This window comes from Moschus berezovskii, chromosome 2, assembly GCF_049115385.1.
Source record: "Moschus berezovskii isolate FMDL1 chromosome 2, NW_MosBer_1.0, whole genome shotgun sequence".
Lineage (NCBI taxonomy): Eukaryota > Metazoa > Chordata > Mammalia > Artiodactyla > Moschidae > Moschus > Moschus berezovskii.
This window is the reverse complement of record NC_142461.1, coordinates 7,819,495-7,846,000: the sequence shown is the minus strand read 5'-3', so window position 1 is coordinate 7,846,000 and position 26,506 is coordinate 7,819,495. Positions and strand designations below refer to the sequence as shown.

The window sequence follows — 26,506 nt, the reverse complement described above, 5'->3', positions numbered from 1 at the left end:
AATCCATTGAAACCTGGGCCAAGGTTGATAAGCATTTTTCTGTCCTGAAAAATTCAAACAGAACCAGTCAGATCCTGAGTATCTCTTCTCTTGCCTTGGAGGAGAATTTCCAGATTGATCATTTTATTTCAGATTTGGTTATTCTTATTTAAGCAGGCTGAAAACTCATAACTTTAAAAAGTTCTTATTGGTTTGTGCTCTTGAATTAATGGAAATGGTAAAAGATCCCCATCCCATACTCTAGTGTTGCTGGTGGAATGTAAAAGGAGACAACCAATTTTTGGAAACTTTGCCAGTTTTTCAAGCTAAATGTACACCTACCCTGTGATACAGAAATTCCACTTCTGGGTATATATTCAACAAAAATATTAGCAAATGTTCCCCCAAAGTGGGGGCTTTGTATAACAATTTTCTTACCATCTTTATTCATAATACCCCCAAACTTGAAATATTCTAAATGTCCATGAAAAGAAGAATGGATAAACAAGCTATGGTGTATTCAAACAATGGAATACTATGCAGCCATAAAAAGTATAAACTACGGATACATGTAACAACATAAATAAATCTCAAAACAATTGCTGGGCCAAAAGAAGGCAGACATCAAAGAGTTATAGATGTACAATATGTATTATATGAACTTAAATAGAAAGCCAAACTATGGTGATCAGCATCAGGATGGTTGGTGGTCTGAAGCCTAGTGATTGATCGGGAAGGGATACAGAAGAACATTCTGGTAACATTCATATTTACTGGATTTCTACTATTTGCCAGGCACCGTTCTAGGCACTGAGAAGATAGCAGTGAACAAAACAAATGAAGTTCCTGCTTTTATACAGATCTGCCTCAGTTCTTTACAGTGACTGCAAAGCATCTATGCATTTTAAATAGAAAAAAAAAAGGCAGCCTTTCTTTAAATACAGCCAGTGACAAGTATGAGGAACTTTCTTCTCCGTTTTTCAGTTGTGGTGGGAAGGCAGCAATATACAGTGCAAAGATCTGTATTTCTGAAGCTGGTGGACTTCAGGAAGTCAGCTCCACCATCACTGGTGGCATGACCTTCGAGCAGCTTTTTAAAACCCACTGAACCTCACTTTTCCGATCTGTTGAATGACAGTGATGGTATCTGCATCGCAGGGTTGTTTTTTAAAATCAATTTCTTTTTGGCTGTGCTGGGTCTTCGTTGCTGTGCTTGGACTTTCCCTAGTTGTGGCGAGGGGTAGAAGGGGACTCGCTGGTTGAGGTACCTAGGCTTCTCACTGCAGTGGTTGCTCTTCTCACAGAGCGCGGGCTCTAGGACCCACAGGCTCGACAGCTGTGGTGGACCAGCTTAGTTGCCTCATGGCCTGTGAGATCTTCCCGGACCAGGGATCAAACCCGTGTCCCCTGCATTGGCAGGCGGACTTCCAACCAGTGGACCACCACGGAAGTTCGCAGGCTTGTTTTATAAAGTGCCAGACACATTACAGTCACTCACTAAACATTCAGTTCAGTTCAGTCGCTCAGTCGTGTCTGACTCTTTGCGACCCCATGAACCACAGCACGCCAGGCCTCCCTGTCCATCACCAACTCCCGGAGTCCACCCAAACCCATGTCCATTGGGTCGGTGATGCCATCCAACCATCTCATCCTCTGTCATCCCCGTCTCCTCCTGCCCCCAATCCCTCCCAGCATCAGGGTCTTTTCAAATGAGTCAGCTCTTCGCATAAGGTGGCCAAAGTATTAGAGTTTCAGCTTCAACATCCGTTCTTCCAGTGAATACCCAGAACTGATCTCCTGTAGGATGGACTGGTGTTGCCTCCTTTGCAGCTAAGCATGAATTTTTCCCAGTGAGATACTGACTTAGGTCGGAGAAGTACTCTGTGCACTTTCTTCTAGCCTGCAATATGAATTTGATAGCTGGGGCTCCAGCAGTCATTTTGGACTGGGAAGTAACCTTGAAGATGGAAGCCACATTCTGGGATGGTGGATCCAAAACATGAGGATCCTGGATCCCTTGTGACCTGGAGCTGTCATACCAGCCCTGGGTTACCTATATCCAGACTGCCTTTACCCGGGAGAGAAATATTCTTTCTCTGTTTGTCTGTTGCAGCTGAACTTAATCCCAGCTGATATACCTTGTGCATGACCCCACAGTTCCTTATACTACTTTTCATGGCATCTGTCACAATTGTATTTAAGAAAATAATTATGCCATTACTGGTTTAATGACCTAAATTCATTACTAAAGGGGCTTCCCCCATGGTTCAGTTGGTGAAGAATCTGCCTGCAATGCAGGAGACACAGGAGATGCAGCTTCGATCCCTGGGTTGGGAAGATTCCCTGGAGGAGGAAATGGCCATCCATTCCAGAATTTTTCCCTGGAGAATCCCATGGACAGAGGAGCCTGGACGTCTATAGTCCGTAGGGTCACAAGAAGTCAGACACAACTGAGCAACTAAGCACACATTACTAGAATCAGTTCTATGGGGGCAGGGAGTAGTCTGTTCACTGATAGATACCCAGCTTCTATAACAATATCTGGTTCTAGTATATGATGAGTAAGTAGTAAGAGAAAGCATTAGTTGCTAAGTTGTGTCTGACTCTTGGGACCACATGGACCCCTTCCAGGCTCTTCTGTCCATGGAATACTCCAGGCAAGAAAAATGGAATGCGTTGCCATTTCCTTCTCCAGGAGGCCTTCCTCACTTAGGGATTGAACCCTCGTCTCTTACGTCTCCTGCTTTGCAAGCAGATTCTTTACTGTCTGAGCCACCGGGGCTCTGTGTATGGTAGGTGCTAATAAATGTGGAGGAGAGAAAGGGAGGGAGGAAACAGCTGCTTCTGAGAGTAAGTACTGAGAAAGCAGGAGGCCTGAAAATAGGAGTGTGCCTGCCAGTTGGTCTCTGTCTCACAGGCTCATAGTTCCGGGGTATAGTGGGTATTTAAATTCATGATGCGCCACACGCTACATCTCCTATGGGTTTTGCCTCGCACATGGCACCTTTTCCTGAAGAGCCTTAAATTAGCCTGCTTCCCTGGTAACACCTTAATTTGTCTCCCCCTGGAAAAATCAGTCATTCCCCCAAGAAGGAGTTACAACACAACCCAGGAGCCAACTAGAGGAGGGCAACTTCCCACCAGCGCCGTATTCAACACTGGTTAGAGGATGAGTGAGGTCAATTTTTAATATTTAGAAATTTCTCATTATCAAAGCTAGACTTTGCTTTTATGGGAAGTTTGAAAGCAAAAGGGTAAATAAGAAAATGAAAATCACTTACAACCCCATGGTCTAGAGACTATTCAACAGTTTGCTATATTTCTTTGAAATCTTTTTGTAAGATGAGGTGTATTAGTGGCTTCTGAAGCCTGAATGCTCTGAAAGATTTCATCCAGTTATATTCTTCAAGTTAGAAAGAATCAGTCCTATTTACCTGCAGACTCGAAGACTGAAAAATTAACTGCAGATTGGTTCAGGAGAAGCAGAACTACTCCATGCTGGAAGGAGCCATTCTTTAAATGTTGCATTCCTGGAATTTGTTAGGAGGAGATATTATTTCCTGATTAATTTGAGCTGCAGATGGGTGGAAGATAATAAGAACTGAATGACCCTCATCAGAAAAGGAGGTGGGACACAGAGCAAAGGGAGAAAACAGAACATTATTATTCATGTCAGCAGCTGCATGAATAGCCCAGGAATTCAAATTATTTTGATTTTGCTTGACTATCAGGGTTTGATCAGGAGACAGAAATCACACCAGTGATTTGAACAGAAAGAATTTAAGATAAAGTAATTGTTACCCTAAATATTAAGATATTAACTAGTAACTTCTTTAGTCGCTAATTCATGTTCAACTCTTGGGACCCCATTGACGGTGGCCTGCCAGACTCCTCTGTCCATGGGATTTCCCAGGCAAGCATATTGGAGTGGGTTGCCATTTCCTTCTCCAGGGGATCTTCCCGACCCAGAAATCAAACCCACATCTCCTGCATTGCAGGCAGATTCTTTACTGCCTGAGGAAAGAGTCACCAGGGAAGCCTAAATGGGTTTTAAAAAAAAACCAAAAAACTTCTAAGGCATCACAGAGGTAGCAACTGAAGGAAGCAGCTTCCCATTCCTAGGATGAAGGAAACCAAGAGAAGAAGAGACTTAATTATGAACACTTAGAAGATAAGAAGATATTCAGCCGTAAAAAGGGATGAAGCATGGATACATGGTACGATTTCGATGAACTGAGAAAACATTATGCTGAGTGAAAGAAGCCAGTCACGCTAGGCCACATATTATATGATTCCATTCACGCCAAAGTCCCAAACCGAGAAATCTACAAATAAGATAGATTAGTGGTTTAGTGGCTGGGAGGGTGGGATTAGGGGGCATAGGGAATGTGGGGGTTGATAGCTACAGGGTACAGGTGTTTTTAAATTGTGGTAAAATGCGTACAACATAAAATATACCATTTTAACTATTTTAAAGTATGCAGTTTGGGGACATTAAGTACATTTGCACTGATGTGCAACCTCACTACCATCCATCTCTGGAACATCTTTCATCCTTCCAAACTGAAACTCTCTACCCAGTTAACTGCCCCCTACCCCAGCTCCTGGCAACTCCCATCCCCTGCTTTCCGTGCCGATGAATTGGACTACTTTAAGTGCTTTATGTAAGTGGAATCATACCGTATTTGTCCTCTTGTGTTTGGCTTATTTCGCTTAGTATAACGTTTTCAAGGTTCATCCATTTGCAGCATATGTCAGAATTTCTTTCCTTATAAGGCTGAATAGCATTCTGTTTTATCTGTACACCTTATTGTGTTTACCCGCCTGTCAATGGACACTGAGTTGATTCCTTCTTTTGGCTATTATGAATAATGCTACTGAAAGCATGTATATTCAAATATCTGAGTCTCTGTTTTCCATTCCCTTTTAGAAAGTATTCATTTCTTTATTTACTTTTGGCTGCACAGGCTTTCCTCTAGTCGTGGCGAGCAGGGGCTACTCTCTAGTTCTATGCGCAGGCTTCTCCTTGTGGTGGCTTCTCTTGCTGCAGAGCACAGGCTCTAGGCTGTGCGGGCTTCAGTAGTTGCCGTGTGTGCGTTCAGTAGTTGTGGCTCCCAGGCTCTAGGACACAGGCTCAGTAGTTATGGTTCACAGGCTTAGATGCTCCGTGACATGTGAGATCTTCTCAGATCAGGGATTGAGCCTGATTCAATGGTTCACAGGCTTAGATACTCCGTGACATGTGAGATCTTCTCAAATCAGGGATTGAGCCCGTGTTTCCTGCATTGCCAGGTGGATTCTTTACCACTGAGCCATCAGGGAAGCCTCAGTTCTTTTTTGTATATACCCAGAAGTGGCATTTCTGGATCATATGGTTACTCTATTTAAAATTTTTTGAGAATGCGCCAGACTGTTTTCCAGAGTGACTACATCATTTTACCTTCCCACTAGCAGCGCACAGGTTTCCGGTGTCTGCACGTCCTTACCAACACCTGTTATTTTCTTTTCCAGAGCTTCTCTTTCAGGTGGTGAAAATGTTCTAGAGTTAACGGTGTGGTGCACCCAGTGCAGCAGGTAGGGATTGGAAGCGGTCGACGCACAGTTTGGGAAAAAGAAACTAGAGACAGAATTAAAGTTTGAAACATGGAACCGGGGGACTCAAGACCTCTTGGATCAAGAGCTCTGTTCCTTGGAGCTACGTCACTTTTACTTAGTGTCTTGGCAAGCAGAAAGTATCTGCTATGCTACGATGAAGTCAGCCTCCTGTTTCCCGGATGAAGTCAGTCTCTGGTGTCCCCGGTCACGTTCCCCATTTTATTGATTACTTTAAACTATCTTTGTTATTTTCTTGTACAAGGCTATCACCTAGCTGGAGGTCATAGACTCGCATATGCCTTGGGAAAACATCTTAGTGTGTGCACGTGTTCTGAACTTGTGCTGACCTGGCGTTCCAAGGTCCACACTATGTTTTTCCTTAGCTTAGCAGGGTATGACGACCCCAACAATCAACACAATTTACTTTTATTTGGGTTATGCTACATTGCTATATTTTGCTTTTACTCATTTCCCATGGTGATTTTCTCATGGCTTAGCCAGGGCAACAGATGGCTGCCTATTAACACTTGCAATGGTGGTGATGGTCACACACATCCATGGATATCCTAAGAATCATTGAATTGTACACTTTAGACGAGTGACTTGTATAGTATGTGAATATGTCAATAAAGCGGTTACAATAGCTATATATAATGGGATGATACAGTGGACCTGGGCCCCAGACCTCTAAGGAGAGGGTGCTGATGTCTCTCAGAGTTACTATGAAGCTGGTTGTGCAGGAGTTGGAAAGAACTGCAAAACCAGGTGAAGCTGCTGCTGTGCTAGAATGCAGAGGTGTTACTGGGCTATATCAGAACAGGAGATAGACAGGAAGGAGCAAGTCCCTCCTTCCTCCTGCAGCCTCACAGTCTCCTTCATGGAGAGCAGCAACTGGCAAAGCAGAAAGGTTGTTTCGGCCCCGGCACCCCCAAAGCCTCTCCTGGGAGGGTGGGTTTAGAGCGGAGAGAAAAGCTTGATAAGGATGTGCTGTCTCAATCAGCTTGGGCTGCAGTTTCGAAACACCATAAACTGGGTAGCTTATCAACAACATAAACTGGATAGCTTATCAACTGTTTCTCACTTCTGGAGGTTAGCAGTCCAAGGTCGTGGTCAGGCTCTGGTGAGTGCCTTCTGCCTGGTTTACAGGCATCTCCTTGTATATCCTCACGTGGTGGGGAGAGCACAAGTCAGTTCTCTGACCTCTTCTTCTTCTGTTAGCTTCTGGTGTAAAGCAAAGTGATTTAGTTATATATATATATATATATACACACACACACACATATATATATTCTTTTTCATAGTCTTTTCCATTATGGGGCTTCCCTTGTAGCTCAGTTGGTAAAGAATCCATCTGCAATGCAGGAGACCCTGGTTTGATTCCTGGGTTGGGAAGATCCCCTGGAGAAGGGATAGGCTACCCAATCCAGTATTCTCAGGATTCCCTTGTGGCTCAGCTGGGAAAGAATCCGCCTGCAATGAGGGAGACTTGGCTTTGATCCTGGGTTGGGAAGATCCCCTGGAGAAGGGAAAGGCTACCCACTCTAGTATTCTGGCCTGGAGAATTCCAGGGACTATACAGTCCATGGGGTCACAAAGAGTTGTACGTGACTGAGCGACTTTCACTTCATTTCCATTATAAGATATTGACTATAGTTTCCTGTGCTATATAGTGGGACCTTGTTTATTTTGTATACAGTTGTTTATATCTGCTATTTTCAAATTCCTAATTTATCCCTCCTACCTCCCTGGTCCTTTTCATTATAGGGGATGTCCTTTTCATTATAGATGTCCTTTTCATCATAGGGGACTGGAATGCAAAATTCAGAAGTCAAGAAACACCTGGAGTAACAGGCAAATTTGGCCTTGGAGTACAGAATGAAGCAGGGCAAAGGCTAATAGAGTTCTGCCAAGAGAAGGCACTGGTCATAGCAAACACCCTCTTCCAACAACACTAGAGAAGACTCTACACATGGACATCACCAGACAGTCAACACCAAAATCAGATTGATTATATTCTTTGCAGCCAAAGATGGAGAAACTCTATACAGTCAGCAAAAACAAGACCAGGCGCTTCCTGTGGCTCAGATCATGAACCTCTTATTGCCAAATTCAGAATGAAATTGAAGAAAGTGGAGAAAACCACTAGACCATTCAGGTATGACCTAAATCAAATCCTTTATGACTATACAGTGGAAGTGAGAAATAGATTTAAGGGACTAGATCTGATAGACAGAGTGCCTGATGAACTATGGACAGAGGTTCGTGACATTGTACAGGAGACAGGAATCAAGACCATCCCCAAGAAAAGAAATGCAAAAGAGCAAAATGGCTGTCTGAGGAGGGCTTACAAATAGCTGGGAAAAGAAGGGAAGTGAAAAGCAAAGGAGAAAAGGAAAGATACACCCATTTGAATGCAGAGTTCCAAAGAATAGCAAGGAGAGATAAGAAAGCCTTCCTCAGCAATCAATGCAAAGAAATAAAGGAAAACAATAGAATGGGAAAGACTAGAGATCTCTTCAAGAAAATTAGAGATCCCAAGGGAACATTTCATGCAAAGATGGGCTCAATAAAGGACAGAAATGGTGTGGACCTAACAGAAGCAGAAGATATTAAGAAGAGGGGGCAAGAATACACAGAAGAATTGTATAAAAAGGATCTTCACGACCAAGATAATCACGATGGTGTGATCACTCACCTAGAGCCAGACATCTTGGAATGTGAAGTCAAGTGGGTTTTAGAAAGCATCACTACGAACAAAGCTAATGGAGGTGATAGAATTCCAGTTGAACTATTTCAAATCCTAAAAGACAATGCTGTGAAAGTGCTGCACTCAATATGCCAGCAAATTTGGAAAACTCAGCAGTGGCCACAGGACTGGAAAAGGTCAGTTTTCATTCCAATCCCAAAGAAAGGCAATGCCAAAGAATGCTCAAACTCCTGCACAATTGCACTCATCTCACATGCTAGTAAAGTGATGCTTAAAATTCTCCAAGCCAGGCTTCAGCCTTGTGAACTGTGGACTCCCAGATGTTCAAGCTGGTTTTAGAAAAGGCAGAGGAACCAGAGATCAAATTGCCAACATCCATTGGATCATCAAAAAAGCAAGAGAGTTCCAGAAAAACATCTATTTCTGCTTCATTGACTATGCCAAAGCCTTTGACTGTGTGGATCACAATAAACTGTGGAAAATTCTCAAAGAGATGGGAGTACCAGACCACCTGACCTGCCTCATGAGAAACCTGTATGCAGGTCAGGAAGCAACAGTTAGAACTGGACATGGAACAACAGACTGGTTCTAAATAAGAAAAGGAGTACATCAAGGCTGTATATTGTCACCTGCTTATTTAACTTATATGCAGAGTACATCATGAGAAATGCTGGGCTGGAGGAAGCACAAGCTGGAACCTCAGATATGCAGATGACACCACTCTTATGGCAGAAAGTGAAGAAGAACTAAAGAGCCTCTTGATGAAAGTGAAAGAGGAGAGTGAAAAAGTTGGCTTAAAGCTCAACATTCAGAAAACTTAGATCATGGCATCTGGTCCCATCACTTCATGGCAAACACATGGGGAAACAGTGGAAACAGTGGTGGACTTTACTCTTCTGGGCTCCAAAAATCACTGCAGATGGTGATTGCAGCCATGAAATTAAAAGACGCTTACTCCTTGGAAGGAAAGTTATGACCAAGTTATGACCTAGACGGCATATTAAAAAGCAGAGACATTACTTTGCCAACAAAGGTCCATCTAGTCAAGGCTATGGTTTTTCCAGTGGTCATGTACGGATGTGAGAGTTGGACTATAAAGAAAGCTGAGCACCGAAGAATTGATGCTTTTGAACTGTGGTGTTGGAGAAGACTCTTGGGAGTCCCCTGGACTGCAAGGAGGTCCAACTAGTCCATCCTAAATGAGACAAGTCCTGGGTGTTCATTGGAAGGGCTGATGTTGAAATTGAAACTCCAATACTTTGGCCACCTGATGCGAAGAGCTGACTCATTGGAAAAGACCCTGATGCTGGGAAAGATTGAGGGCAGGAGAAGGGGACGACAGAGGATGAGATGGTTGAATGGCATCACCGACTCGATGGATGGGTTTGGGTGGACTCCGGGAGTTGGTGATAGACAGGGAGGCCTGGCGTGCTGTGGTTCACGGGGTCGCAAAGAGTCGGACACGACTGAGTGACTGAACTGAACCGAACCTCCCTGGTAACCATAAGGTTGTTTTCCCTGTCTGTGAGTCTGCTTCTCTTTTGTAAATAAGTTCATTTGAATCTGGGGTTCGGTTCAGTTCAGTTTTGTCTTGCCCCCCTCCTTACCGTGGAACCTCTACAGCCAAATCACTTCCCCTGTTTAGAGTAATTCTTAGGGCTCCAACTGGGACATATGCTGCTCTGTGCCCATTAGGTCTATAAATAATCTTCCAGTTAATCGGTCTGCTTTCTGCCCAGAGCACACTTATTCTTGATGCCTACTGACTTTAAGCCCCCAGACTGCTCGGGGACAGAGAGGAGGTAAGTGTGTGTCCTCCCTGCTGAACAGAAAACTCTTACAAATATTTTTGAAATAATTCAAAATTTTTTTCTCTCACTTAAGGGAGTGTGACTTCTTCATCTGTGGTCTCTAGAGTTTACCCAGAGGCTCATGGGCCTCGTCCTAGTTTTCCGGGGCTTTCCTCCAACCTCAGAGACATTGGCCTCAGGTGCAGCTCCTCTGGGTTTTAGCTCCGAATGGCCCCGCCTCCAGGCATCTAAATTGTAGTCATTCCAGTCTCTTCCTTGTTTTCCTCTAGTCTGTGCGGGTGGGAGCTCCGGCTCACAGCTGCTGCCTACAGCTGCTGCCGTATGACACTCAGTGACCTCTCTGTTCCCTTTCCGTTGCCTTGCAAACAACTTTATCCCTAGTTGCCAATTCTTTAAATTGTCTGTTCCCAAACTTGCTGTGGTTTCTGTCTTTCTGTCTCTGGACTGGACCCTGACTGATACAATAGCTGCCAAAAAATATGATACACCCAGTGTACCCAGAGAAAGAAAGATAGCTTGGCCCTGGGCAACTGTGGAGACTGAAAGTTAATGCTGTTGTGTTCCCCCAGGCTCGGAGAAAGTTGCATTTTCTGCTTAAAAATGAACAAAGCACTTAAAGGTAAAAAAGGATTGTCTATTGACTTATTGAGGACAGGACTTTTTAAAAAAATACAGACTTTGGAATCAGTTATATCTGGGTTTGAATCCAAGCTCTGCCACTTACACACACAAATGAATGAATTTCTTTGAGCCTCAGTTTCTGTATTTGTAAAACAGAGATTGAACAGCTTCCTTGCGAGGCTGTTGAGAGAATGAAATGTGATAAAATGCCTCGCACAGGGTGTGGCACAGAGTTAAACCTCAGTGTATGGGAGCGGGTGCAGAATGTAGGCACAGCAGGACTCAGCGTGACGCGGTGGAACGGGGACGGACTGGAGATCCTGAGACTTGGGTTCCAGTCATGTGTCTGCGGCTAACTCGTCCTCCTTCCCTCGCGCGTCACACCAGGTTTGAGTGAGTAAATGACAGTTGCTCAGTTGTGTCCAACTCTTTGCGACCTCATGGACTGTAACCCGCCAGGCTGCTCTGTCCATGGGATTCTCCAGGCAAGAATACTGCAGTGGGTTGCCATTTCCTTCTCCAGGGGATCTTCCCAAAACACCAGGTTTGAGGTGCATTAAAGTGAGTTAGGTTCCCTAACGCTGGTTTCATCTTATATGCCTGCAACAAAGTGAGGCAAATTTTCATGAGGCTAAATTTTTAAAAAATTAATTTATTTAATTGGAGGCCAGTTACGTTACAATATTGTAGTGGTTTTTGCCATACATTGACATGAATCAGCCATGGGTGCACATGTGTCCCCCATGCCAAACCCTGCTCCCACCTCCCTCCCCATCCCATCCCTCAGGGTCATCCCAGTGCACCGGTCCCGAGTGCCCTGTCTCATGCATTGAACCTGGACTGATGATCTATTTCACATATGGTGATATACACGTTTCAATGCTACTCTCTCAAATCATCCCACCCTCGCCTTCTCCCACAGAGTCCAAAAATCTGTTCTTTACATCTGTGTCTCTTTTGCTGTCTCGCATATAGGGTTATCATTACCATCTTTCTCGATTCCATATATATATGTTAATATACTGTATTGGTGTTTTTCTTTCTGACTTACTTCACTATATAATAGACTCCAGTTTCATCCACCTCATTAGAACTGATTCAAATGCTTTCTTTTTAATAGCTGAGTAATAGTCCATTGTGTATATATACCAAATTATTCAGTTTCAAGGACTACCCTTTGTTGTGAGATTTTGCCCTTACTCTTTTGGTATTAATGTCCTGTTTTAATGAAATAATAGTATAATAGTCACAGTCTTTTTGCTGTCCTCACTGGATGGAAGGGGGTGGGAACTCTCTGGGGTGTCCTTTATAAGGGCACTAACGGGAGCAGAAACAATGCTTTGCCGACAAAGGTCCATCTAGTCAAAGCTATGGTTTTTTCAGTAGTCCCGTATGGATGTGAGAGTTGGACTGTAAAGAAGGCTGATCATCGAAGAATTGATGCTGTTTAGCTGTGGTGCTGGGGAAGACTCTTGAGAGTCCCTTGGACTGCAAGGAGATCCAACCAGGCCATCCTAAAGGAAATCAGTCCTGAATATTCATTGGAAGGACTGATGCTGAAGATGAAGCTCCAGTAATTTTGCCATTTGATGTGAAAAACTGACTCATTAAAAAAGACCCTGATGCTGGGAAAGATTGAAGGCAGGAGGCGAAGGGGACAACAGAGGATGAGGTAGTTGGATGGCATCACCGTCTCCATGGACATGAGTCTGAGCAAGCTCTGGGAGATGGTGAAGGACAGGGAAGCCCAGAGTGCTGCAGTCCATGGGGTCACAAAGAGTCAGACACACAACTGAGAGACTGAACAACGATCCCATTCATGAGGGTTCCAACCTCATGTCCTAATCACTTCTTCCAAATCCCACCTCCAAACGCATCACACTGGGTATGAAACACCAGGTTTCAACATATGAACTGGGGGAGTGGGTGGGGGCACTAACATTTAGTCTGTAGCACCTGGGCGATCTCCACAGAACTAATCGTGCTCCTGCATGAATAGCTTTGTTGTTGTTCAGTTGTTCAGTCGTGTCCAGCTCTTTGTGACCCCATGAACTACAACACTCCAGGCTTCCCTGTCATTCACTACCTCTAGGAGTTATAGCATCACAATGAAAAAGATTGGTTTTTTGGTTTGCATTTATTTATATTGACCACCTTAATGCTAGTTGCATTATTATATTTAACAAGACTATGAAAGAACACTGGAACGTCTATACCAAACACAGTCTTTCTCTTGAACAGGACTTGGGCCTTGGTTTCCTCTTTTCTTTTCTGTTTTTATTTGTTTGAAAGACAGCTGAATTTATTTTGTAGTAAACTGATAAAAAATTAAAAATATTAAAGATAACAAGATTAACCACAAAAAGAGTTAGTGACTCTTTGCCAATCTCTATTTAGATTTTATGATTCTATGGAACCATAAATTAAGGCTTCCCTGGTGATGATGTAGCAAAAACAGAAATTGGCAAACAGCCTTTGGCACATACCAGCCAAACAGACCCTAATGATGGGAAAGATTGAGGGCAGGAGGAGAAGGGGGTGACAGAGGATGAGATGGTTGGATGGCATCATCAACTCAATGGACATGAGTTTGAGCAGACTCTGGGAGATAATGAAGGACAGGGAAGTCTGGTGTGATGCAGTCCATGGGGTCGCAAAGAGTTAGACAGGACAGAGTGACTGAACAACAGTGAAGTCAAACAGACCTGCCAGAGTTAAACAGTCTTAGTTTTTAGCTATTACTACTGGCAAACACTTGTAGCTAGATTTTTCTTCACAGAGCTTCATTAACTACCCTGACTCCATATAGGTTATACTCTTCATTGGCATTCTTCTCCTCCTATACTCTCTCGTAACATTCTGCATCTCAGAAAGACGGTCATGGGTTACTCATTTCAGGGACACCAGACCTGGTTGCTGAGTTGTCTGATGCCAGCTGTGACTGTTTTGAAACTTTGCAAAAGAAAAAAAAAATCCAAACCCTCATGAGGATATAAAACCTCTCCTTATTCCCAAGAGAGGGGGGCACAATTCTTGAGGCCCTAGCCTACTATTTGGCATTGGTGGACAGGGAGCCAAGATTTTGGCAACAGTGGTTCAGAATTTTCCTGCTAATTCAGGAGACACCGGTTCAATCGCTGCCCCAGGAAGATCCCACATGCTGCAAGGCAACTAAGCACGAGCTCCACAACTGCTGAGTCAGCACTTGAGAACCTGTGTGCTGCCACCGCTGAAGCCTGTGTACTCTAGGGCCTGTGCTCCGCAACAGGAGAAGCCACTGCAATGAGAGGCCTGAGCACCGCAACTAGACAGTAGCCCCCTGCTCACTGCAACTAGAGAAAGCCCGCATGCAGCAAAGACGACCCAGCACAGCCAAAAATGAATGAATAAATCTTTAAAAAAAGGAAAGTTAAAACAAATAACAAAAAATTTAATGAGAGCAAGAGTAGCTACAAAGAGTTAGTAAAGCTTCGTTAATCTTTATTTATTTATTTTTTTTACCTCGCCACATGACTATTAGGATCCTAGTTCCCCAACTAGGGATCAAACCCGGGCCTTCGGCAGTGAAACTGCAGTCCTAACCACTGGACCTCCAGGGAATTCCCCAATCTCTATGTTTAAATTGAACTGTTTTATGAAATCAGAAAGTCTGAGACTCATGGAGAATTCTAAAGTCCTCCCACCGGCCCGTACTGAATTTTATTCCCGTGTCCCTGACATGGGTGACATTGCCAATGTGATCCTTAGAGACTCAGTTGATAAGTTTCTGTTCTGTAAGTCTGTATCCTTCATCGAAACTGTACATCTTTTTTTTCAGATATGAGATCCTAACATGTGGTGAACCTTACCCCATGGAAGTCCAACCACAGCAGGAAAGGCAGTGCAGCAGAGGGGTTAAAGAGCTCAGGTTTTGGAGTTAGGCAGTTCTGGGCTCAAATCCTGGTTCTACTACTTACTGGTTATATGACCTGAGTCTCAGTTTCTTCATCTGTAAAATGGGGATAATATTAAAACTTACCTCATGGAATTGTTATAAAAAATAATTGAGATGTACATGAGGTCTTAGTATGGTTTGTGACATATAAGTGCTTATTAAATATATGGGTATACATTATTCTCTGTGTGTGTATATATAAATGTTTAGGCACTATTCCACACCTACCTTTGTAGATTGGAAACTTAGAATGAAGAGAGACACATGTGCTTGGAATTACTTAAGAAAAGTCGCAAGTGTTCACTATACAATTTCAAAGTGAATAAGGCTTCCCAGGTGGCTCAGTGGTAAAGAATCTGCCTGCCAAGCAGGAGACTGGAGTTCAATTCCTGGGTCAGGAAGATCCCCTAGAGAAGGGAGTGGCTACCCACTCCAGTATTCTTGCCTGGGAAATCCCATGGCGGGCTACAGTCCATGGTGTTGCAAAGAGTCAGACACAATTTAGTGACTAAATGTGAATAAGTAAATAAGTAAATAGGAACACCATTGGTCAGTGTAATATAGTGTCCTGATGGATAGTGTACTATGTCCAGAATGCTGGACATAGTTGTAAGACTTTACATCTATTACTTCACCTAATCCTCATAATAACCCTTAGAAAGCTACTGTTACTATCCTGGTATTACCTATGAGGCACAGAGAATTTAACCAACTTGTTCAGTGCCACACAGCTAATAAGCAGTGGAGCCAAGAACCAAACCCAGGCAGTGTGACCTTGGAGTCTATACTCTTCACCACTTCAAGGAAAAAAAGTGCTTAATTCGTCCTTAACTGCAGTCCTGGGCACCTCTCTAGATCCGCACCGTTCCTACAGTGGCTACTAGCTACACATGGGGATAATCAGGGAGCTGAGTTTACATAAAATGAAAGACCCAATACCTGGGTTTCCTCCCCACATCTAACATGCTTACTAGCCGCATGTGGATAGTGGCTGCCGTTTGGGCAGCAGACATAGAACATCTCCATGATGGCAGAAAGTTTTACTGGACAGCACTGAGGTAGGTAACTCCAGAAAGTATTAATCAGATGAAAGACTCAAACCCAACAGGTGTCATGTGGATTTTGTTTTTAATTAAATACCACTTCACAATATTATTTGTACCTAGCACACACATTTATTTTTGAAAAATAAGAACATGCCATATATTAGTCATTAAATTAACAAAATCTGGGCATCCCCATAGAATATATTCTAAGGTGACTTCACTTACACAGCTTCTCAGAGAAACACACAGTAGAATCAGTAGAACTGTTTCGCCAACCAGCCAGTGTGGGACTGGATTTGGGATTTGCAAGGCTGTAGGTTGGAGGTTCCCCAACACTACCCTGCTGGACATCTTGTCTCCACGCTGTGCCATCCAGCCGCTTGGTTTCTACCAGGAAAGCGATGGAGAGGTCGATCCGCCCTCGCCTACCCAGCGTCCAGTTCCATCCTGCAAAACCCTCCCACCACTGGAGGCTTCATGTGATGGCATCTTCAGACCTGCAGCTCCATGGGAGGGGTGGGGGCTGCTGGAGTGGGGCTAAGCCCTCTTTAAAAGCTGAAGGTGTCTGTCTGTGAACTGATGTTAATGTCTGAGTAGGGACTCCAGAATCCCAGTCTTTAGGAGAGGGGGACGGAGTGGGGCGGGCAGAGGAAGCTGGAGAACAACTGGAAAGTTGAAACCCAAGTTGGGTGAACTTGCCTTACGTACTGGCGGCAGGGAAGGGGATGCTGGCGGGACATGTCACGTTGCTTGGAGCCTTCGAGAGGATTTGGGAATGTGAGGACCAAGAGAGAAACAAAGAATCAGGGCTGAGAATGGAAAATGGATGTCCTCGTCCCCCATCCTAACAGCAAGTGCTGCTTATTGGTCACCCACAAACAGTCCATTTACACTCGGGCACACAGACTGGGAGATGCCGGCCCAAGACCAGAGTCAGAATTCTGGGTGCCGTGGCTCCACATCAGCCGTTCTTTCTGGGACCATGTGACCTCCCCTGGATTCCACTCCGGCAGCCAACATGCAGCTCTGCCCAGCCCTCCTGTACTCTGCCTTGTAAGATGATGCTGTTACCCTAAACCTGGAAGCAGGTGCTGCCCAGGCCCCAGCAGCAGCTCCTGGGTGGCGCTGAACCCACGATCGTCAGCTGACCCAAGATTACAGTGCACTTGTATCCATTCGTCACTCTTGCCTGACTTCAAAAGACGTCACTAAACAAAGGGCAGATGACAGTGTAAGGCTGGGAGCATACAAGGTGCCAGCTGATCACCTGTGTTGGACACTTTTAAATGGCCTCCTTGCTTACCTTTCTTTCATCCACTCCACCCTCACATCCCTTCCTGGCCCACGACCTACACTGGAAACATTGGGAAAATATGAGTAGCAGCGAAACCGGATTTTAATTCCCCTTTTGTGTTTTGTTTTTGCAGGAGTGCAGCTTGACCTTGAACAGTGACTTTTATCACCCCTTCAAATTCTTCCTCTGCCCTGCATAAAGCCTCCTTTCCAGTCTGCCATTCTCGCCCTCATGAACCATCAATGGTTCCTGTGTTCTCTAGGATACGCTTTAAACTCCTCAGCCAGGCTTTCAAGTTTCTCCATAATTCCACCTCTTACTGCTGATCTTTGCAGGCTAATCTCCCATCACCTACCCTGGTTCTTCCTTTGCTCCCACCCCAACCCATCTCTGTGCCTTTGCAAATGTTGGTCCCCCCTGCCTGGGGGTGATTACTCTACTTTCTACGTTTTGCTCAAATCTTAGCTAGCTTTGCCACCCGTCAGGGAGTCTAGCCCAAATCATCTCCAATTCTGAATACCCAGTTCCGGGCTCAGGGCCTGACCTTTCGCAGGGCCTCCATAACTGTCATTTTCTGCGGTCCGCTATCACACTCGGCCCGGCCTGCCACAGTCGACCACATATTTGTGTCTCTTGCTGCTGGCTTGGAGGGCAGAAATCAGGTCTTATTATTTGTAGCCCTCACCGTCCAAATGTTTAACACATAGTCAGTGTCTCCCAAATATTGTTGAACTGAGTTGATACCTATCCTAAAGGGGAAAAAAAGGTCATTGTTGCCTTCTTGGTCATGTAAAACACAGTACAGAAGTAGTTAAGACACAGTACAGAAGTAGTTAAGACACAGTACAGAACTGGTTATCCCAGGCAACAAACATCAGCTTCAAAGACAAGGTACTAAATCAGTATTAAGCACAGTCCATAAAGGTTAATGATCTATCAACACTGGTCTGTTAACACTGTTATCTTGCCTGTTAGCTCAAGGCTGCCTAGGGAAGCAGGAAGTGCAGTTCTAAGAGGTACTCACTGGATGGAGAAATGCCACGGATCCTATGGGGATTATTGAGCCTGCCAAATGAACCCCCAAGAGGAAACAAGGAATGATAATTCCAGCTTTCCAATGGAGGTGGGTTGGGTGTGGGGGTGTCAGGATTTTAGCAGACTGGCTCTCTCGATTATTAGACTTTCAAAGTGTGTGATACTTGGATTACCAGCCTCAAAATCACCTGTGCTGCCAGTTAAGAATGCAGACTTTTTTTTTTTTTTGGCTGCGCCACTCGGTGTGTGGGATCTTAGTTCCTGGACCAGGGATCCAACCTGTGCCCCCTATACTGAAAGTGTGCAGTCTTCTCCCCGGGGCCACCAGGAAAGTCCCAAGAATGCAGATGTGTGGGCCTGGTCCCAGTGCCACTTAATCTGAGGTTGGGGTGTGGGAATCTGCATTTTAAATAAATTCCCTAAGGGATCCTTACTCTCAGTAAAGTTTACAGACCTTTACCTGCTATTCTCAGAAGTATACAGTCAGCCTAAGGGAAGACAGCTGTGTATGCAGCCAGCTGGCAGCAGCCCCATTTCTGAGAATTCCTGCTTCTCGAAGATGTAAGTGTATGGGGACCCAAAGAGTCTACTGACCCCAAGGAAGTTAGCCAATGACTCAAGCTTGGTTAGTCAATCAATACAGGAGAGGATGGAGGAGAGGTGAGCAAGGATGTCTCTGAAATAAGCACCTCAGCCCCCCACCCAGTTTTCCCAGGGGGCACTGGTGTGCAGGAAAATACAACACAAAACACCCAGATTGTCTGCCTGTATTGTGATAAGTGATGCAGTCCCCTCTTGTCAAATGAAAAGGGATTTTTCTTCCTTTACGGGCTGAAGTCTCATCACTCCTACTCTTTCTTATTCTTCCCCTTCTCTTAATTTCTCAGTTCCTTTGAGGGGGAAAAAGCAGCAGCAGAACCAGAATCAAATTAGTTTCCAGAGTGGACCCAGTACAAACACATCAAGCACATCTTCACGGGAGAGGCACATACACTCAGAAAGCAGATGTGAGCTCCTTACAGGTGAGTGACAGAATGTGAAGGTTATCACAAGTACAGAATCAGGAGGGAGGTGGGTAGAGATCAGGTCTGCACATGAAGTGAGGGAAGACTAGATCTAGAGGTTTCCAGCCTTTCAGTGGATTTGGAAAGTTGGGGCAGAATCTCTGCCTGGCTTTAGCTCTGAAGAATGTGGCCACCCTTGGTCACTGCCTGGGAAAGCCCAGGTACCATCCGCAAGGATGATGAAGGCTTTCCAAGTCTGGCTGGACTAACCCAGGCAGAGGCTGAATTCTGTACTGCCTGCCTAGAATACTGCTTTCATCCCCCCACTCCCACCCTCATCATTTGAAATTTCCAGGACCAAGGTAATCTACCCTTTGTCCGAGGCAAAGGCTTTTCGAGATGCTCGTCCACAGTGTTCGTGGATTAAAAAAAAAAACAAAAAAAGACTTGAAAGGCAAGTTTTAGAATTAAGGATTGAACTGCTGTCAGTACGGCTTGAGCAGCTGTGAACAGAGGAAAGGGGTCTCCTTCAAGGTGGGCTCACTCTTTCTTGGTGTGTTCCAGGACGCGGTAGGGGACCCCAGAGGCATTTCTGGAGCCATGTTCTTCTTGCATGACGGGCAGTGTGGCGGGAGCGTAGATCTCAGAAATGTTGTCGTTGTTTTCCAGGGCCCCGTAGGAAAAAGAAGCTTTGAGGTCAGGCTGGACGGTCATCCCCTTGTCATGCATGTTCTGCATACCTGAAACAAAATCCATCCCCCCAAATCATTATGTGATAAGGGAGCCAAAGGAGGCTGGGTCTATCCCATCATGGACTAACTATGGCGCTCAGGAGCTAATCATGTGCATTGTCAATTTCCTGAATGCTTTAGATTGAAAAAAAGAACACCCATAATTACACACGAGAAATACTACAGTTGCTAAGCAACAAGGGATGACTCTTCAGGAAATATGCACACAGGCCAGCCACTGTCAAGAAGGCTTTGGAGGAGGTGGGCATGCCTGGGTCAGAAGGGAACAAGCACTGTGCCTTGAACGTGGTAGATGCCAACACTTCACTGCTGAGTTAGCTTAGGATCCGGAAAAACGTCATTATACTGTTAAGAGGATAACTTTTGTGTCACAGATACGTGATCCACAGGTATCACGATGCTCAGAGGGAGAATTCTGACATTATCATCCCTGATCCACATACGGGGTTAGCTGTGATTTTGCTTATTACTTCTGGGCACATTGATATTGAATTTCTGCTTGTATTTGAGGGCATATATCCTAGTTGTTAATTCCTTTAAATGTATTCTACAATTCCCCTAGTCAAGTGGGACCTGGCCTCCTCTGAGGCCAATTCTTTTTCCTGGGAGGGAATTAAGACACTTTAAATTCTCTTGCCCTTGGCTGAGTAATAAAAATCCTGAATGCAGATTACTTCCCATGAAACTATGATGATAATAACAGCTGACATCTGACTGCTTCCTATGCCTGATGCACTGGGCTAAGTGCTTTAAATAGTAACAGTAAGAGCAATAACGTTACTGGCGTTATATAAAGGGGCTGAGCGTTTAGTTGGTGGTAGATGTCATAAAGTTATAACGTTATAAAGTTTTCTCTCATTTGATTCTCACAACTATTGATTTAGGAAAATGAGGCAGTTGGAGGTTAAGGAGATTGCCTGAGGTCACAAGCTAGTAAGTGGCAGTTCTAAGGTTCAGATTCAGTGGTTTAAATTCTGAAGCCTACGCTCTTAACCAGAATGCTGTCTGGGCTCCCTACAGACCCTAGTCCTCCCAATCCTAGGACAGAAATATGCTACTATCCTTCTTTTATGGGTAAGAACACAGAGATTCAGAGAGGTGAAGTAACTTGCCCAAGGACACACAGCTAATGAGAGCTGGGATCTGACACCAAAGCCCTTGCTCTTTACCTATTCTACAAACAGCCTAAGAAGTCCTGGTCTGTGGGAGGCCCTTTGCCTTCACACTGCATAAGCCCTGGCTGATGGGAATTTGAAGGGTACAGTTTAAAAGTGTGTAGTTTGGATTTTGGGGAGGAAATGGGAGGAGATGAGCGGATGCCTATTTCTCAGGGAAGGGAGTTGGCTTCACAGGCATAGTTTAGCTTTGTCAATGCTCTCCAGCTGAAACCCACCAGGAATACACCTATAGTCTAACAAATTTGGGTTTCTTGACTCATGGCAGTGAAGGAGATGTACATCATGGGGAACTGTTTCAGTAAGTGGGTATCCAAAAGGAACTATTACAGGATCAGGGTTGTGAAGGGTGATGTTAGGAGGGTTTTGGGAAGCAGGGCTTTGCTTTGGATTAGATGTTGTCAGGAAGTGGGGCTAATTCTATAAATGGGGATCTTAATGATTGTTATGTAGAAGGAAAAAAGACTAGATGGAGACTGTGATTAGTAAAGAAGCAGGAGTCATTCGTGTTAGGCGGATGGTTGGTCTTTATCGTTCAGACAATGTTCATGTTTTGCTGGTGTTTGGATGTGACAGTGGTGTGGTCCTGTTTGTGTTTTGATCCATCACGGTCACAGAGGATTCCTGTCTGATGCTGATGCTCCGTGAAATGGTCTGTGTTCAACCAGGAGCCCCGAGGCCCAACCGTGAGAGCCAGGCCAGCTCCTTGCTGTCAGGGACTGTTTTTCTCCTTCTCATTTTCTAGAAGTCTTGCAGGTTCTGGAATTATTTAAAGCCTCTCCTAACTGACATAGACTGAATCTCTGGAAGGTGAGTGCCTCTTGAATGGTGGCTACTGGTTGGTTGTGAAGATGTCAATCTGGTGAGACCAAAAGTCAGGAAGGTCCTGAGGCTGACCAGGGAAAGCAAGCAGCTGGGAAGGTAACTCTGTTTAAGGGTTTTCTTCTTGTTCTACCTGGCATCAGGTCAAACAAAGGTTTGGAATTTTCAAAGTTTTTTTTTTAAAGCAAAAGTAAAGTGAAATTGAACCAGGCATCTACCATATCCCAAACAATGTGCAAGGGACCTTTAACGTACTATCCCACTGAGATACGGGAGATGGGATTTGAATCCAGGTCATCTGAACTCCAAGCCCATGCTCCACCTCATAGTACAGAACCCAGGCCTACTCAGTCCTGACATGCCACGGCAGGAGGGCAGGGTCTCCTTTCTCCAACATCCAACTTCCCACAGGTCATGAGGCACAAAGATAAAGCGAGAGCCACATCCACAAACAGATCACGGAAAGTGCATATCTAAGATTACCTTGGGTTACCTTCTGTCTTCAACCAGAAAGCACGTCTGGCATATACGCATAAGCAAATACTTATATAGATGTGTACACATACACGGTTTATAAACACACAAACACACATGTACGTACACATACTTACACACACACACACACACACACAGAGTTGACACCTCACCTATCTGGAATTCAGCTATCCAGCGCCCTCATCTATCCGGAACACAGCCGAGAAACAAGGAAGTAAGCAAAAAAGGCATCTGAGCAGCCAGATTAGATGTTTCAAAGGTCCATGCACCAAAGCTCATGCATTTAACTCCTAGGAGAAACCTTAAGGCCCCAACTCAGAGCTTATTTATTTTAATTTTATACACGATTTGAAGAACTTGGGTCAAATGAGAAGACTGACACAGAGGTGCTAGTAACAGGCAGGCTGGTAACAGCAAGGATAACAGACGACAGCTCAGCAGCAAGAGATGAGGAAACAACACAAAAAGAAGACACACAAATCCTGGCCAATTAGATGGGGGCCCTCGGTCAGCCCGGAGAACATGCCTGCCTCTCCAGTGCTTTATTAGGTAGTATTCTACACCATCGCTGCAACTGTATTTTGTTCATGAGACTGTCTTAGTGGAGGGTGGGAGATTATGTTTTGGAGAGAGTTCCATCTTCTATATATAAAATAAAAATTAAATTTGAGTTAAAGTGTGAAAGCGAGGGGTCACTTGCATCCTAGAGAATTTAGACCGGCAAATCTAGATGCGGCTGGGCCAACATCATAAACGTCTCACCTGACTCCCCCGAGGCTGGAAAGAACTGCCCAGTTTTCCACAAGCCCCGCCACTCCCTTTTGTGCAGCACTCGGCTGATGCGCACATTTACGCTCCTACCACGTGAACGTGTGCTTCTCGGTGTGAACCCTGAGCTCCCTGGGGTATTAGGCTTTCCAGAACAATCCACTTCCTTGTGAATCTGAGGAATGAAGTTACGGTATTTGAATTTCAACCATCCTGTTTTGCTTCCCCTCTCTGATCATTCCATTCCACCGAGATGAATGGATTTTTCCTTTTGTAGGCATGAAGCCTCATGCTGTGGGTCATAATTATACCCAGTGTGAATCAGGATGGTCTTTAAAAGATCCCCCAACAGACATGACAACTGACAAGACGTGCTCAAAACCAATCGAGGTGCCTTAGCCATTGCCTCATCTTTTGCAAACCGAGATCAAACAAAAAAACTAAAAACAAAAAGGAGAGAGAGACAGTCACACCATAACAGCACAGCACATCTCCCCTCTAGCCAAACCCAGAGGCCGGCTGTCTCTTTTAAATAGGAAGGAGCAGTCATTCTAAGCGGATGGGCTGGCCAGCCGGACACATGGGATTTGACGTTACCTGGCATGGCATCCATGGAAATATAGGGCTCGAAGGGAATGGCCTTCTTCCTATTCCGTGTGATTAAGAAGACGCCCAAGAACGCGATGAGGCACCTGGTGAACACACATGAGGGAGGAAGAGAAGCAAGGCCAGAGTGAGGCCGGAGGGACGCATTCAAACGCAGGTAACGGAGAAAGGGAAAAGGCGGGTTGCAGGCTGCAGAGGGAGCTTCATTGCTCGACGGCCCTGAGAAGTGGCCAGGCCTGGGATCAGCAGAGAGCGAATGGGAGGTGAATACTAACAGGCCGTGTGGCCCACACAAGCCTCAATCAGAACAAACCAGGTTCTCTTGGGCCAAACCCTCACAATTCTTCACCTCCGCTTACCCTGCATCCCAATCCTCTGCCTTTAAAAGTGTGTTGTTTAAAAGTTCTTTATAGCCTAAATTCAATCAGTACAGGAACAGAGAAAGTAAAAATTGGAAAGTCCCTGTACAAACCCCAGTCTGCAACATAGGTGTATATTCTTCCAGGGTCTCCAGTCTTTTCGTTTTGTTTTGTTCTTTTCTCCAGAGTTTAGATAAACAAACATACTTTCTAAAAACTGAGGTATAATTTACATGCAACAAAATGTACAATCCCCAAATGTGGAGCTCAGTGAATCTTACCTGTGCATACACTCGTGGGATTACCACCCCGGTCAACAGAGGAGTCATTTCTATCCTCCCCACCCCAGTGTGATTTATTTGACTTGTATTTTACTGATGGGCATTTAGGTTGCTTTCAATTATGTGCTTATACCATCGATTTTAAAATGAACAAACATCCTTATACACGTGTCTTTATGTCCTATTTCAATTACTTTTCCGAGATAAACGATTAGAAATGGAAAGCTGCAACAAGAGGCACGCTCACTTAAACATTTTTCTAGTGGAGAGAGCAGCATTGGCATATATGCGCTACCACCACATGTAAAATAAAGAGCTGGTGGGAAGCCGCTTCTAGCACAGGGAGCTCAGCTCAGTGCTCTGTGATGACCTAGAGTGGCGGGATGGGGTGGTGGAAGGGAGGCTCCAGAGGGAGGGGGTCTATGTACAGTTATAGCTGATTCACACTGTTGTACAGTAGCAACTCACACACATTGTAAAGCAATTATCCTCCAACTGAAAATTAAAAAAAATAAATGCGTTGCTGATATTGCCAAATTGTCCTCCCACATCAAAGAACTTCTCACACTGTGGCAAAGAGCCGGCCTCCTCCTCTCGCCAACGTAGGACATTACCCATCCTGTTAGATTTTGCAAATGGCAAAATCTTGTGTGGCATCTTGGGGCTTCCCTGGTGGCTCAGACAGTAAAGCATCTGCCTGCAATGTGGGAGACCCGGGTTCGATCCCTGGGTCAGGAAGATTCCTGGAGAGGAAATGGCAACCCGCTCAAGTACTCTTGCCTGGAAAATCCCATGGATGGAGGAGCCTGGCAGGCTACAGTCCACAGGGTCGCAGAGTGGGACACGATTAAGCGACTTCACTTTTCAGTGTAGCTTCAATATGTATTTCTTTTTATTAAAATTCTTTTTCAATATGCATTTCTTTGATCGGAGGTGAGGTTGAGAGTCTTTTCACGGGTCAAAATGTGATGTGTTCGAAATGACAAGGAGATGAAAGCCCAAAAGAGAAGCGAGGAAAAATAAAACCCTTTGGGGGCGAAATGCTCACCTCTGGGGACACAGCTCCAACCGCCAGCTGCTCCTCTGGTTCGAAGGGACTGGCTTAGAGGCTGGAGCAGGGGTGTGGGGAGAGGGGCAACCTGCCTGCAGTACGGGGGCGGGGGGGGTGCAGGACGGGACTCACCCCAGTGCAAACATGCAGACGTGCAGCACGTCCTGCCCGAGGAAGTCCAGGTAGAAGACGGCGCCTGAACAGCGAACAGTGGAAAATACAAGTGAGCTCTTTTCAAATCAGCCTAGGATTTGGTGGCGCTCCCCTCCCTGCAGGAAACCAAAGGGACCCAATGCACCAGGACTGCGCCTGCTGAGGTGCTGAAGAGTGGACTAAAAGCCCTTTGGGAGAACAGATTGTCCTTTCCTCCCCTACCGCCCCTCTTACCTCCATCTTTTGTTCTTTTTCTTTCGAAATAGTATTATTAACAGATGTAAAGGAACAGCACAGAGTTCCCGCAGACCCTTCCCCCAGAGGCCCCCAGTGACGTGACACTACGAGCTAAAAGCCTTACTTGGCGGTTTTTACGCAACTCCTCTCCCTCATCTTTCTTGAGGTGGAAAACCAAGGCTTTGTGGTTAAGCCGTCGGGGCTTTCCAACCCCGCGCAGTTGGCAGATGCCACGCCCTGTGGCGTGGAAGTGCCAAGGCCTGCCGCCCCCTGCCTGCAGCCGGCGTCAGTCCAGACTCATCTCACCACTCCACAACCCCCGCCCCACCCCACTCGCCTCCTGCTGCACCCAGAGCTCCCGCTTGACTCCCGGCTCGACCACGGTGTTCGGTGTTCGTATTCCTTTCAACCTTGCCTGGACTGAAGTCACTGACCATGACTGAAACTGCCACACGATCCACATGAGGTTAGCTTTCTAGCTGCTCTGGGTCAAGCCCTACTCAATCCCTGGTCCCGCTCATGGCACAGGCTTGCTGGGCTGTATACCCTCTTATCCTGATCTCTGTAAGCAAGGTCTGGGCACTACTTGAACATACTGCAGGGCAGAGCAGATGGCTGTACCGCTGGGCCTTCCTCAAAGGGAGGCACACTGGCTCTTACTGGTCTTTTTACTCTGAAAATTTCAGCCACCATTGCTTCTTACAAACAACAAACTCTGATATGTCTATAGCCTCTGAAGCCACCTCAGAAAGAAAAAGAAATAAAAATATGGCGGTGAAAT

The 26,506-nt window shown here is 45.2% G+C and overlaps 1 protein-coding gene across 2 annotated transcripts in view; it reads right to left on the bottom strand.

The window, feature by feature from the left end:
- Positions 1-15,758: 15,758 nt before the first annotated feature.
- The window catches only part of NIPAL3 (NIPA like domain containing 3), a 49,633-nt gene continuing 38,885 nt past the window's right edge, over positions 15,759-26,506 (bottom strand). For both annotated transcript variants that reach the window (XM_055397501.2, XM_055397503.2), the window contains 3 exons: positions 25,468-25,531; positions 23,636-23,730; positions 15,759-19,766 (listed from right to left, as the gene is read on the bottom strand). In XM_055397501.2, the coding sequence (XP_055253476.1) occupies positions 19,567-19,766; positions 23,636-23,730; positions 25,468-25,531 (359 nt within the window). In that variant the 3' untranslated portion in view covers positions 15,759-19,566. The remainder of the gene's footprint in view (positions 19,767-23,635; positions 23,731-25,467; positions 25,532-26,506) is intronic.